General features: G+C 43.3%; 1 protein-coding gene across 11 annotated transcripts in view; it reads left to right on the top strand.

Moving 5' to 3' along the window:
• The window catches only part of COL11A2 (collagen type XI alpha 2 chain), a 161876-nt gene that overhangs the window by 125837 nt on the left and 21318 nt on the right, over positions 1-14721 (top strand). For all 11 annotated transcript variants that reach the window (XM_056539322.1, XM_056539319.1, XM_056539321.1 and 8 more), the window contains 12 exons: positions 2056-2109; positions 2995-3039; positions 3311-3364; positions 4519-4572; positions 4686-4739; positions 4836-4943; positions 5052-5141; positions 6812-6865; positions 6974-7081; positions 8327-8434; positions 11385-11438; positions 14558-14611. In XM_056539322.1, the coding sequence (XP_056395297.1) occupies positions 2056-2109; positions 2995-3039; positions 3311-3364; positions 4519-4572; positions 4686-4739; positions 4836-4943; positions 5052-5141; positions 6812-6865; positions 6974-7081; positions 8327-8434; positions 11385-11438; positions 14558-14611 (837 nt within the window). The remainder of the gene's footprint in view (positions 1-2055; positions 2110-2994; positions 3040-3310; positions 3365-4518; positions 4573-4685; positions 4740-4835; positions 4944-5051; positions 5142-6811; positions 6866-6973; positions 7082-8326; positions 8435-11384; positions 11439-14557; positions 14612-14721) is intronic.

The raw sequence follows: 14721 nt of genomic DNA, 5'->3' as shown, positions 1-14721 counted from the left end.
GGCTGTTGGCCCTTGGACGCTGACTCAGGGCTAGAGGTAGAGGAAGGAGTAGAGAAAGCGGCCTCAGCCAGGGTACTCACATCAGACTCCTCCGTCGGGATCTCGGCCCAGGAACCCCAGCTGCGGTGATGAGGGACAATCTCGTGGGCGACGGCCCTCTTGAAGCTTCCGGTGTACCCTCCGCCGGGGTTGCGGCCCACTCTCCGTCATCCTCGGGTAGAAGCACCTTCAGGCAGGCGTTGTCGGCCTCGATGGACTATCGGTGTAAACGCTCCAACAGCTCGTGGAATATCTTCACCGCGGACACAGCAATCAGCCAATCCTCCGGCTCCATCTTGGGACTCTTGGTGCACGTGGATCGCTGTGACTCCACCATCTTACTGCTCTCTGCCAGCACTTCCTGTAGACTGAAGAGGCTGCCCCCCTGGCAACAAGGGGCGGACCTTTCAAGTTCCATTCCGGACTGGACACTACGACATGATCTCCATGCCCAGGGGTGGGACGCTAGCTCTGGCGGGAACCTTTCACATGCTTCTCGACCATCAGGTTAACCCTTGCAGGTACAGCAAATATTTTGGCGCGCAACATGGCCTCCAGCCTGACTTTGCACATAGTTGGTTTAACTCTTGCAGACTTCTTCACAACAGACAATACAGTTTTCTTCACCTCCCCCCTTTACTTTTTCAGAGCCACGGTAAAGACACATTTTAGTAACACAGTCCCGTACAATTTTCTGCCGCAAACTTGTTCACAATTGCATGCGATGTTCTCTAGGGCACAATTCAGACTGGGGGGGAGGACTTGCGGTATATTGCATATGGCACACACACGTATCTTGATAACGGTGACTTGACTTGGTGGTTAAGGCACACACCCGTATCCTGTTCGTGATGTCAAAGTTGTGGTGAACCACGGTAAATGGCAGGACCACGTGGTGTAGCGATGTAGGTGGATGGAGCAGATGACATTAACCCCAGGGGCAAGGTGTTATTAACCCCTAATGTTCCTGAAGCCAGAGTGGTTTTTGGGTATCGGGAACCACCCAAACGATATCTCTGCTATCCCAATGGCTAGGCAGTGAAATGAGAGTCCACGACCGGGTTATGGTTTAACGGAGGCTTTACTGAGGTCAGATAGGTGTTATTATCTTCACAGCTAGGCCAGAATCTCAGAGAGGTAACAAAGAAGGACCTCACAGCTTGCTGGGACCAATTATACTTGTAATAGACTTTAGATAATTGACTTTAGGCTTGACTGGACTGTAGGCAGTGACAGCAGACATAGACTGGACTTACTGGAAGTGACTGTAGATTTGAGGCCTTCCAGGTAGCTGGACACTAGCACTGAGACATCTGGTCTCCACTGTTCCTCAGAAGCAATGATGGTAGAGGAGAAAAAAAAGAGAAAGAATTGTAATGGCCGCCCCCTTATAAAGGGGGGCTGAGCCAGAAGCCCATAGGTCAAGCTGCGGGTCATGTGTTAAGCTGGTGCTCTCTGGGTAACATAAACATAACATGTAACATCCCTCAGGTCCTTTAGACAATTGCATAAGTCCTCCAAAGGTCCTTTATACTGTCTATACATTTGTATACTGACTATACATATATTACAATTAATAACATTAAAGTAACAGCAGGGGAGACACTGCAGGAGAGCCCCCAGGTCACTGAGGGAGTCAAGCTGACAGGGCCTAAGTGTAGTGCAGGACCATGTCCTGTACTGGGACATTACACTAGTATATTTGACTCCTCACTATTATCATCAACACGGTCCGTCCCTAGGATATTAGGCACCCCACTATTATCATCATCACGGTCTGTCCCTGGTGACGGACTAAACTAAAACATTACTTTCTTTAGGGTATCATAAACAATGTCCGATCCTGATGACACTGATATGTCTATATGTCACCATAACCATTCCAAGACATAAAAGAAGTGACCCCTGCAGCAACGTTCTGATGAACCGTGCGTTTTATAGGTTCATTGTAAACTAGTTATACAATGCATTATATACTTTGTATGCTTATAATTTATCTGTTTTATTCTTTTTCAGGGTCCGAGAGGACAAAGAGGACCTCGAGGCGCCAGCGGGAAATCAGGCCCAAAGGTTGTAGAATAAAACAATCTGCCTTGTCTTTTTGTCTGTATCATGGAGGTGCCTCAGCTTTTGGATTAGATAGAGCAGTGGTCTCAAACTGTGGCAAAACTTCAACTCCCAGCATGCCCGGACAGCCGACGGCTGTCCGGGCATGCTGGGAGTTGAAGTTTTGCAACATCTAGAGGGCCATAGTTTGAGACCACCGAGATATAGTATGTTTATGACTATTGGATGATTTAGTAACCAACAAGACTATAGGTCCCCAACCTTTTTGTATTCAGGGACATCCATCTGGCAACGGCCTACCGCTTCCCCTTCCCTATTCATTCAGAACACATGTACACTTAGCCAGGTTGAACGTACATGTGTATGGGAACATCGGGATAATCAGCTGTTGGCTGAAGGTGTAGGACACCTAAAATCCCACTGATCTAGAGTAGTTAGGAAGAAATGACAGCTATCCCCAAACCGGTGTTACCATCTATTGGTCACCTCAGCAATTCTCCGGCTTTTATTCCCGTAACAATGGATGTCTAAGTAGTCAGGGCCGGCTCCATTTATAGGCAAAATTGGCAGCTGCCTAGAGCCTTCTTGATGGGGGCGCCGCTCTGTTAACTGCAAGAAATTTAATGCACACTGTCTCCAGGTACTGATGGCAACCGCTCAACCCAGTAGTCATGTGATTACATGAGTAGGAGGTTTGTTTGTTAATGTGTCAACACTGTAGTAAGGTGGGGCATGTAAAAGGGCGGAGCCAATGGCCGAGTCAAGGGGGCGGCAGAATTAGCTTTTGCCTAGGGTGGCAAAAATCCTTGCACCAGTCCTGTCATGTGTTTTGGATGTGACCTGTAAATGTATTTGATACATACTCACTTATCTTGTTTCCTCCTCTAGGGTACATCTGGAGGAGATGGTCCTTCTGGCCCACCGGGAGAAAGAGTAAGTCCAGATATTCATACAAAGTACCATTCACAATCCATAAGTCTAAACCTCTGACCATCTGGTAGTTCTATTTTAGTGACTTTACACTAAGTAACTCTACAGTCATTGTTCTACCATTTAGGCTTCTTCACATTTTTGCATTTATTATCCAGACTTTCCTTCTTGACGTATTGTAATTTTCCCAATGGTTTATAGATATTATAAATATTATACTCTGACTTAGCACTTTCTTCTGAATTTTACTCAAAGAAACCTTCTTTTCTTACAGGGTCTTCCTGGACCACAAGGCTCTAATGGGTTCCCTGGGCCTAAAGGACCTCCTGTGAGTATATTTCGAAGTTCTTGCCCCCAGATTTCCACCATATTTGTTTAATTGTAATCAGTTTCAGACTGGGCCTAGGAAATTCCCACCAGTGAATTTGATTCTGGGGGCCCACCTTACAGCTACTGTGCATGAGAAAATTACCTGTTCATTAGGGTTAATGGGGAAAGGGACAACTGCAGGAGTGTTACTGTGTATTACAACCGTGCTATTGTCTCCATTGATAGCTAAGGCCCTTGGCATATTGTCATGTCAAGGAGTGGTAAGGCGTTAAAGGGGTACTCCACCCCTAGACATCTTATCCCCTATCTAAAGGATAGGGGATAAGATGTCTGATCGCAGTGGTCCTACTACTGGGGACCCCCGCGATCTCCCTGCTGCACCCGGCATTCGTTTAGAGCATTGGGTGCAGTGCCAGAGGCTCGTGAAGTCACGGACACGCCCCGCTCATGACGTCATGACCACGCCCACTCAATGCAAGTCACTGGGAGAGGCCTTGGCAGACCGTATATATAGCTTCTGGCCGGAATGCCACTTATATTTCTATTGGAATAATTCCATTTACATCCAACTCTGATAGTTAATAATACTGATCCCAATGCAGCATTATACTGATCCCAATGCAGCATTATACTGATCCCAATGCAGCATTGGGATCAGTATTATTAACTATTAGAGTTGGATGTAAATGGAATTATTCCAATAGAAATATAAGTGGCATTCCGGCCAGGAGCTATATATCCAACTGTAGTACAAATTATAAATGGGAATGAACATAACATTTAACCCTAAACTGACTCAATGACTGTGGTTTTAACCCACATTATATTATTGTTTTCTCACAAATTTTTGGAATTTTTTATAGAAATCAAATAAAAGTTACATTTTAATAACTAGGGTTCCCGAGTTTAGGAAATTAGTCCCAGGAGGGCGATTGGAGGATTGGAATTTGAGAAATCGTTATATCCCGGGGAAACACCCTATGGGTAATCTGGATCAATGGCTTCCTAAACACAGACTGATTGTGTGATTAAGTTTAATTGATCATATGAACTGTAACCTATGGCGTTTTCGAAACAATGATCACTTCAAGGCATGACTTCTATGAAGAAAGGGCAATATAGTTATTTTTCCTACTTCTCGTTCTATTATAGGGCCCACCAGGAAAAGATGGAATCCCAGGACACCCTGGACAGAGAGGAGAAGTGGTGAGTATGGGGCTGGTTGTGTGGTGAGCTGTATATAAGCTCCTCATATTACCCTTTAAAGCTATCCCAAGAGTACCATATCATATTATAGTTTACCTTATGTTTCCTTGTAGGGTTTCCAAGGTAAAGTGGGGACTACAGGACCTCCTGGTGTTGTGGGACCACAGGTACGATACACATGGCACATGTTATCATTCATTCTCTCTTGCCGAGTCTTGACTTGTCCATAAAACCTTCTTTCTATTGTGTCTGATTTTATGTAGGGTTCTCAAGGTGAATCTGGTCCTATGGGAGAGAGAGGACACCCTGGCCCCCCAGGACCTCCAGGAGAGCAGGGCTTGGCCGGTCCATCTGGTAAAGATGGTACTAAAGTGAGTAAATTATGACTTCAGTTTTTCAGTCCCGTATCCAGGTTATTCTTTATTCACTATACATCCTATACATATACTGATACAACCCAATCATTCTTCCTTTCACAGGGAGATCCCGGAACAGTCGGTGTTGGTGGAAAGGATGGTCCCGCTGGTTTAAGAGGATTTCCAGGAGAGAGAGGCCTGCCCGGTACACCAGTGAGTAACCCCCTTTACCAGGGAGATGAACGCACCTTTAGTAATAGTTGTACTAGCAACAAAAGTAGTCGTAGTGGTAGTGTATCCGGACTATATTTACTACATCATTATCTTTATATTTATCAAATGGAAGGATAAGATACTCCTCGTCATCATGATGTTTAGGAAGACATTTGGTCTTTAGAAATAGTTAAAGGGGTTCTCCAGCATAAGGTGATTTTAGTACGTACCTGTCAAACAGTAATGGACATGCTTAGGAAGGATCTGCGCTTGTCTTGGGGCTAAATGGCTATGTTGTGGGATTACCAGAACGCTGTTACTAGCTGTTTATGAACTAGTATTTCCTGTTTGACTTTTCTTTTTTTGACTACCAATTCCACAATTCCATCTTCCTCCCTCCCACACATCAGCCACCCCACCCATTGAAACATAAACGAGCTGCCTCCATTCAAATCAGTTGGTCAAATCGGTTTTCAATCAGGGTGCCTACAGCTGTTGTATTAGTTGCAGATTGATCTCTCTCCCACCAAGCGATCGCTCCACCCAGACAGGCTCCCTGTCATCAGCTGACTAGTGAGGTCAGATCTCCGCCGCATTGCAAACTGGGGAAAATCTGAGACAACAGTCATTTTGTATGCTGATAAAAATAAATATTGGGGGGAAAAATCACAGAAGAATTGTGAGAAAACCGTCTCACACAGGTACAGACACTATACAATGGACTTTAGAGCCCCTGTAGCATAGTCAAATAAAAAAATATACCCCTTTAATGACAGATATCGAGCAGAACTATAAACATATAAAGCCCCATTGGGATCTATTATCCAAAGTAGTCGTAGTAGTAGTGTATCCGGACTGGATTTACTACATCATCTTTACATTTATAAAATGGAAGGATAAGATACTCCTCATCTGGATGAGGTCAGGAAACACACATTGGGGGAGATTCATCAAAACCTGTCCAGAGGAAAAGATGCTAAGTTGCCCATAGCAACCAATCAGATCGCTTCTTTCATTTTTTTTAAAAGGCCTCTACAAAATGAAAGAAGCGATCTGATTGGTTGCTATGGGCAACTGGGCAACTTAGCATCTTTTCCTCTGGACAGGTTTTTGATAAATCTCCCCTTTGGTCTTTATAATTAGTTAATGTCAGATATCCAGCAAATACTTACATGACAGGACCCCCTTGTGACCCATTATCCAAAGGCGGCCATTTTGAATAAGATATAACATTGATCAGGCTCACAGATTAGGCTGCACTTACTTCTTCTCTAGAGAACTCCCAGCCCCTTCCAAAACATTAATGGAGGCAAAAAAGTCTATAGCATCTCATAGACCGAGTATTCTACGCAAAAATATAAAAAAAAAGTCATGCCACCTATTTTCAAAACAATGTAAAATAAATCCCAAAATGAATAAAAATGAAATAAGCAGACATTACAAAAATCTAACGCAATAAGTTAACATAAACCAGTGTTTCCCAACCGGTGTGCCTCCAGCTGTTGCAAAACTACAACTCCCTGCATGCCCGGACAGCCGTTGGCTGTCCGGGCATGCTGGGAGCTGTATTTTTACAACAGCTGGAGGTACCCTGGTTGGGAAACACTTCCATACACACTGGGTGTTTTATGTCTTATATTTAGACGTGTTTATTTTTCTCTCCCTCTTAGGGCGGTCCAGGTCTGAAGGGTAATGAAGGTCCTGCTGGCCCAGCTGGTCCCGCAGTAAGTTCTTGTTCTTTATATCTTATACCTTTTATGTTATTATTCCTTTTTTGTCTCTGTTTGGTAATCTCATACCCTTAAGTCACCATGTGCTGGTATTATCCTTAGGGATCTCCTGGAGAAAGAGGTGGACCAGGCCAAGGTGGACCCATCGGGCCCCCAGGAAGACCAGGCCCTCAAGGACCTTCAGGCGCTGCCGGAGAAAAGGGTGTTCCCGTATGTATAAACCTTGGTGGGCATGATGTCCAGATACCTGTTTACACACTTAATAAATCAAATGCTTTTATAATATATTGAATATATTATTATATATTTTATATATATATATATTTTTATATATATATATATATATAAATATATATATATATATATATATTTATTTTATATATATATATATATATATGTATATATATATATAATAGTATTATTATTAGTATTTATAATTTATATTATTATATTTATTTTTATGTTGAGTGGTATGAGTCCATCAAGCTTCTTTTTTTCCAAGCCACTGGTTAAGAACAAATCCAGAGCTAATTTCTTCCATAAACAGCACCATACCTGTCCTCAGGTTGTGTCTGGTATTACAACTTGGCTCCATTCAGATCAATGGAACTGAGCTGCAATACAACACACAACCTGGGGACAGGGGTAGTGCTGTTTTTGGAAGAAATCAGCTCTGTTTTTAAAAGCAATTGACCCAAATTTGGACTTAAGGTGCTCTTTGGCATCTTGTGTACAAATGGGGTCACGAAAGTGTGAAAAATTGCACCATCAGATGTAACATACACTAGATGCATTATGGATTTAATTCCTAGAATATAGATATATTGGCATTTTTTTCCTAAAGAGTGAACAGTGTAAGACATATTATCCTAAAATATATATATATATATATATATATATATATATATATATATAAAAGGTTTTTTAAAGGGCTCCGGAGGGGGAAAAAAAGGTTCTGAAAACCTTGAACTTGTGCCAGAAAGTTGATTTGTAAACTACTTCTATATAAAAATATTAATCCTTCCTGTACTTATCAACTGCTATATGCTCTGCAGGAAGATGTGTAGTTCTTTCCAGTCTGACCACAGTGCTGCCACCTCTGTCCTTGTAAGGAACTGTTTTCTATGAGGATTTGTTTCTGCTCTGGACAGTTCCTGACACGGAAAGAGGTGACAGCAGTGAGCACTGTGGTCAGACTGGGAAGAACTAGGCAACTTTCTCTGGAGCATACAGGAGATGATAAGTACCAGATGGATTAAAAATGTTAAACAAAAAAGAAATTTACAAATTTGTATAATTTTCTGGAACCAGCTGATTTTAACATTTTTTCCCCCCACTGGAGTACCCCTTTAATCTGAAGAAATGCTGAATACATAATGTAATGTAATTCATTATTCTGTCTGTTTGCACTATCTACGTTATGATTAGTCTAATATGTTCTCCATGTTATTTTAGGGTGAGAAAGGCCCCATTGGCCCTGCGGGTAGAGATGGAGTGCAGGGGCCTGTGGGTCTTCCTGGACCGGCTGGACCTCCTGGAATTTCTGGAGAAGACGGAGATAAGGTAAGGTTGAAACTACAGCCTCCCATTGTACACAAGGGCCTTGTATTGGGGCAAATATGGCCAAAGGGGCGATGATTGTTCTGTGTATAAGACACAGCGATCAGCTGATCAACAAGCAAATGCTCTTTTGTCTACTGATCATTGTGTTTGTGCGGCCATCATCTGCTGGCCTTGTATATGTGCTGATAACAATGATAGATGTGATGCAGCTTTTGGTTAGTTGGCCGTTCCCTACCAATAATTGGGCATTCTGAAGGGTCCTTACAATGAGCGCTCATTGACTTATTTATAGCTGATTGGTGCCCATATCAAGGAGCTATCTGCTTGTGTAAGAGGACCCTTGGGTTATGTTCACACAGGGAATTCCGCAATTCTGCACAAATTCCGTTCATCAAAGCTTTCTGAATGGAATTGCGGAATTCTGTCAGAATTTCTGCGAAATTCTGTGTTTTCTCAACAATTCTGCTGAAATTCAAGCCCCATTGAGTTTAATGGGATTCCTCCAGAAATTCCGCAAAATATAAAGACAGATCTTTACATTTTGTGGAATGTAAATGGAACAGTGGAATCCCATTAAAGGGGTACTCCGGTGGAAAACTTTTTTTAATCAATTGATGCCAGAAAGTCAAACAGATTTGTAAATCATTTCTATAAAAAAAATCGTAATCCTTCCAGTACTTATTAGCTGCTGAATACTACAGAGGAAATTCTTTTCTTTTTGGAGCACAGTGATCTCTGCTTACATCACGAGCACAGTGCTCTCTGCTGACATCTCTGTCCATTTTAGGAACTGTCCAGAGCAGCATATGTTTGCTATGGGGATTTTCTCCTACTCTGGACAGTTCTTAAGATGTCAGCAGAGAGCTCTGTGTTCCAGCTAATAAGTACTGGAAGGATTATGATTTTTTTAATAGAAGTAATTTACAAATCTGTTTAACTTTCTGGCACCAGTTGATAAAAAAAAATTTCCCCACCGGAGTACCCCTTTAAAGGGGTTATCCATAAATAGAAAACCAGAGCTAATTTCTTCCATAAACGGCGCCACCCCTGTCTGCAGGTTGTGTGTGGTACTGCAGCTCAGTTCCGTACAGCTAAGTTCATATTGACGTTGTCTTCTGTCCTGTTCAAGGTCGGTTTGGCTCTTTTTTTTTTTAAGCAGAAACGGGTCAGAACACAATGGACACTGCCGGCTCCCCACAGACCACATTTACTTGAATGTAGTCCATCTGGGATCCGGTAGTTTAGTGGAGAATAAAATAGTGCATCTAATGAGTAATCTGTCGGCAATGTGAACAAGGCCTTAAAGTGAATGGAGAAAAAGTTGTAATACCACACACAACCTGTGGACAGGAGTGGCACTGTTCACGGTCGGTTCGGCTCTTTTTAAAGGTCGGTTCGGCACTTCTTTTTTTGAGCAGAATCAGGTCGGAACATAATGGACACTGCTGGCTCCCCACAGACCCCATTCACTTTAATGGGGTCCGTCTGGGATCCGGTAGTTTATCGGAGAAAAAAATAGTTCATGCATGAGTAATCTGACGGCAATGTGAACAATGCCTTAAAGTGAATGGAGAAAAAGTTGTAATACCACACACAACCTGTGGACAGGAGTGGCACTGTTCACGGTCGGTTCGGCTCTTTTTAAAGGTCGGTTCGGCACTTCTTTTTTTGAGCAGAATCAGGTCGGAACATAATGGACACTGCTGGCTCCCCACAGACCCCATTCACTTTAATGGGGTCCGTCTGGGATCCGGTAGTTTATCGGAGAAAAAAATAGTTCATGCATGAGTAATCAGACAGCAATGTGAACAAGGCCTTAAAGTGAATGGAGAAAAAAATGTAATACCACACACAACCTGTAGACAGGAGTGGCGCTGTCATTAGAAAAAATTAGTGCTGGTTTTCTATTTCTGGACCACCCCTTTAAACAAAATGTACTTAAAATTTCTGCGGGATTTCCTGAGGAGTTCTTCCACGGAATTCCGTACAGAAATTCCACCGTGTGAACTTGGCCTCAGGTTATGTTCACACTGTCAAATTTCCAAGTGGAATCCGGTGAAAAAAAGTCCCATTGTTTTCAATGGTATTCTGCTGAATCGTGCACATGGTAAAGTTTCCGCCGCGGACATTCCGATTTCGCTGTCTGCCGAAATAATGAAAATGTTTATTCTTTCAGCAGGAACCACTCGATAATACATTGGAGACTGTGCACTTCCAAGCGGTCCTGGCGCCGGCACAACATGCAAAATGTGCAGAATGTCCGCTCGCGTTTTCCTAGCAGACATTCTGCACATTTTCCTCTGTGTAAACGAGGCCTTAGGGTCTATTCACACGGCAGAATTTCCGCTGGTGTAATTCCACCTCAAATTAAAGCCCATAGACTTCTATGGGATTCCGCACTCCCAATCACACTTCTGAATTTCCGCTTGCGGAAATTCAGAAGTGTGAATGGGAGTGCGGAATCCCATAGAAGTCTATTGGCTTTAATTTGAGGCGAAATTCCACAAGCGGAAATACTGGCGTGTGAATAGACCCTCAGACTATTTGTCCTTGTCGTATGCTAAGCAGCAGCCCATGTTCAGTCCATTATATTGTTGTTGATTAGTGATGAGCAGCAGGGGCCATATTCAAATTTGTGATATTTCGCGAATATATTGATGATTATTCGTCCTATGTTTGCGAAATTCGCATATTCGCTATGTTCGTTCACTTTTTTTTTCCATGCGAAAATTTGCATGGAAAATTCACATAGAAATTTGCATGTGAAAAATAACGCGAATCTTCGTCATTACAAATATATAGCATTATATTTTAAATATTCGCGAAATCGCGAAGTGCCGATATTCGTGATAAAAATTTGCATTATGAATATTTGTGCTTAACACTATTGTTGACAAGATCTCTATGTATTCCTATGTATCACACCGCTTATATCTTTATCATTTCTCAGGGTGAAGTTGGTGAACACGGACAGAAAGGAGGCAAGGGTAACAAGGGAGAACATGTAAGTATCCGGATACTACTGTATGTGTATATATATATATATATATATATATATACATATATATATATATATATATATATATATATATATATATATGGTATGTATACAGTTGTCCCTCAAGTTACAATATTAATCGGTCCCAGGACGACCATTGTATGGTGAAACCATTTTATGTTGAGCCATGACTCTATGGAAACCTGATAATTGGTTCTGAAGCCCCCAAAATGTCTCCAAAAATAGGAAAAAGTGAGGATTAATGAAAAATAAGTAGATAATTACTATAGATAAAGCAAATCCTTATATATAAAAGTAATAAAGATCTGCTGGGAGCTGTAATCACTGTCTATGTAGAGGACAGGAGCTTCTTCAGGGTCCTGTACAGTACACAGTGTCCTAAAAAAGTAACATGGAGCCGCCCTCACCTGGTGTCCAATATAAAGTATACAAGTGGAGTCCTTCCAAGTTTATGTACAGTCAGTGTGGGGCCCCTATTAAAGGAATGGCATAAGGATAGTGCAAGTACGTCATAGCAATATGGCATCTACTGTATCACTTAGTACAACTACACGACTTAAATTTGTCAATCCAGCATATTGTGGAAACTTTGACTTTGCACACACTTAAAATAATAAAAACTCAGCTTAGATGTAGATAAACACAAGACAACCTCCTGGGATGTTATAGATACCATTTTTGGTTGGGTAGAGGACTGAGGGTACAAGAGCGCTTTTGTCTTGCCATATGTAGAGGAAGGCAGCTGCCCCATGTAAGTATAAAAAGTATGTAAAGTATACATGAAATTATACAGAAACCTGTAACTCTGTTAGTAGGGGAGACCACAAGGGGGCAGTATAAGAGGGGTCACTGTTTGTAATGGGGTACCACAGGGGGCAGTATTAGAGGGGTCACTGTAATGGGGTACCACAGGGGGCAGTATTAGAGGGGTCACTGTAATGGGGTACCACGGGGGCAGTATTAGAGGGGTCACTGTAATGGGGTACCACAGGGGGCAGTTTTAGAGGGGTCACTGTAATGGGGTACCACGGGGGCAGTATTAGAGGGGTCACTGTAATGGGGTACCACAGGGGGCAGTATTAGAGGGGTCATTGTAATGGGGTACCACAGGGGGCAGTATAAGAGGGGTCACTGTAATGGGGTACCACAGGAGGCAGTATTAGAGGGGTCACTGTAATGGGGTACCACAGGGGGCAGTATTAGAGGGGTCACTGTAATGGGGTACCACAGGGGGCAGTATTAGAGGGGTCACTGTAATGGGGTACCACAGGGGGCAGTATTAGAGGGGTCACTGTAATGGGGTACCACAGGGGGCAGTATTAGAGGGGTCACTGTAATGGGGTACCACAGGGGGCAGTATAAGAGGGGTCATTGTAATGGGGTACCACAGGGGGCAGTATAAGAGGGGTCACTGTAATGGGGTACCACAGGGGGCAGTATTAGAGGGGTCACTGTAATGGGGTACCACAGGGGGCAGTATTAGAGGGGTCACTGTAATGGGGTACCACAGGGGGCAGTATAAGAGGGGTCACTGTAATGGGGTACCACAGGGGGCAGTATTAGAGGGGTTATTGTAATGGGGTACCACTGGGGGGGCAGTATAAGTGGGGTCACTGTAATGGGGTACCACAGGGGGCAATATTAGAGGGGTCACTGTAATGGTGTACCACAAGGGGAGGTATTAGAGGGGTCACTGTAATGGGGTACCACAGGGGGCAGTATAAGAGGGGTCACTGTAATGGGGTACCACAGAGGGCAATATTAGAGGGGTCACTGTAATGGTGTACCACAAGGGGAGGTATTAGAGGGGTCACTGTAATGGGGTACCACAGGGGGCAGTATTAGAGGGGTCACTGTAGTGGGGTACCACAGGGGGCAGTATTAGAGGGGATATTGTAATGGGGTACCACAGGAGGCAGTATAAGAAGGGTAACTGTAATGGGGTACCACAGGGGGCAGTATTAGAGGGGTCACTGTAATGGGGTACCACAGGGGGCAGTATTAGAGGGGTCACTGTAATGGGGTACCACAGGGGGCAGTATTAGAGGGGTTACTTGGGTTGCTTTTCCAAACCAAAGGGCATACAACGTGTGCATTATATACAACATTGAGATCTTTGTTGCAGTTTACGCAGTTTTTCCCCCTGTAATGCTCATCCTGCCCTCAGTTCCAGACATACATGGCCCCAGCTGAGGTTTCTTTCAATTGATTTCTCCATGAACCATTTTCCTTCATCTCTGGAGAATTATTAGAATATTTAAGGAGAACCAGTCACTATGAAGTCACGGTACAATCTACTAGCACCATTTTGCAGCGCAGATTGACATACATTTTGTTGTAAAAAGATTTAGAAAAACTTATTGATTGAAATTATTGCTCAATACGCATTTAGGAGTCCAGTAGGCGGAGTCACTCAATGATTCCCCTCCTTATCTGTATGAGTGTGTATGCAGAGAGCTGTCAGACACTGATAAGGACCCCCTACTGGACTTCTAAGCTTTTATTGATGCTTTTCAATTTAAAAGGGTACTTCACCCCTAGACATCTTATCCTCTATCCAAAGGATAAAGGATAAGATGTCTGATCGCAGGGGTCCCGCAACTGGGACCCCCGCAATCTCTGTGCCGCACCCGGCGTTCGTTAAGAAAGCTAGGTGTGGGGGGCAGGAGTCATGACATCACTGCCACGCCCCCTCGTGATGTCACATCATGCCCCCTCATTGTAAGCCTATGGGAGGGGGTGTGGCGGATGCCACGCCCCCTCCCATAGACTTGCTTTGAGGGGGCATGGTGTAACGTCACAAGGGGTGTGGCAGTGATATCGTGACCCCCGCCGCTCGCTCCAAGCTGGGACAGCGGAGTAACCCTTTAAGGCCATGAAGTCTGATGTAGCACACATTTATCCTTCAAATAATGACACATTGCCAGAGATTTAGAGATCCTAGTGCGACAAACCAAGCCGTCGTACCACAAAATTTATTTTTCTTCAGCATCATAGATTCGGTCTATAGATAATGTTAGAACCTATACAGTATTATGTCTATATACATGATGTGTGTTGTATTTTACCAAAAAAGGGATTAATTAAAATGTCTCTCTTTTCAGGGTCCCCCTGGTCCTCCTGGTCCTATCGGTCCTGTTGGACAGCCAGGTACTCCGGTAAGTGTCGCTAACAATGCAAACATCGCAATGTCTATAAATAGAGCAAAATACAGTATGTTCCCCAAAAATGCCAATCAGATCGCTTCTTTCATTTTTCAGAGGCCTTG

The sequence above is a fragment of the Hyla sarda genome, chromosome 9 (genome assembly GCF_029499605.1).
Source record: "Hyla sarda isolate aHylSar1 chromosome 9, aHylSar1.hap1, whole genome shotgun sequence".
In the NCBI taxonomy this organism is placed as follows: Eukaryota; Metazoa; Chordata; class Amphibia; order Anura; family Hylidae; genus Hyla; species Hyla sarda.
This window is presented reverse-complemented; position numbering and strand designations above follow the sequence as displayed.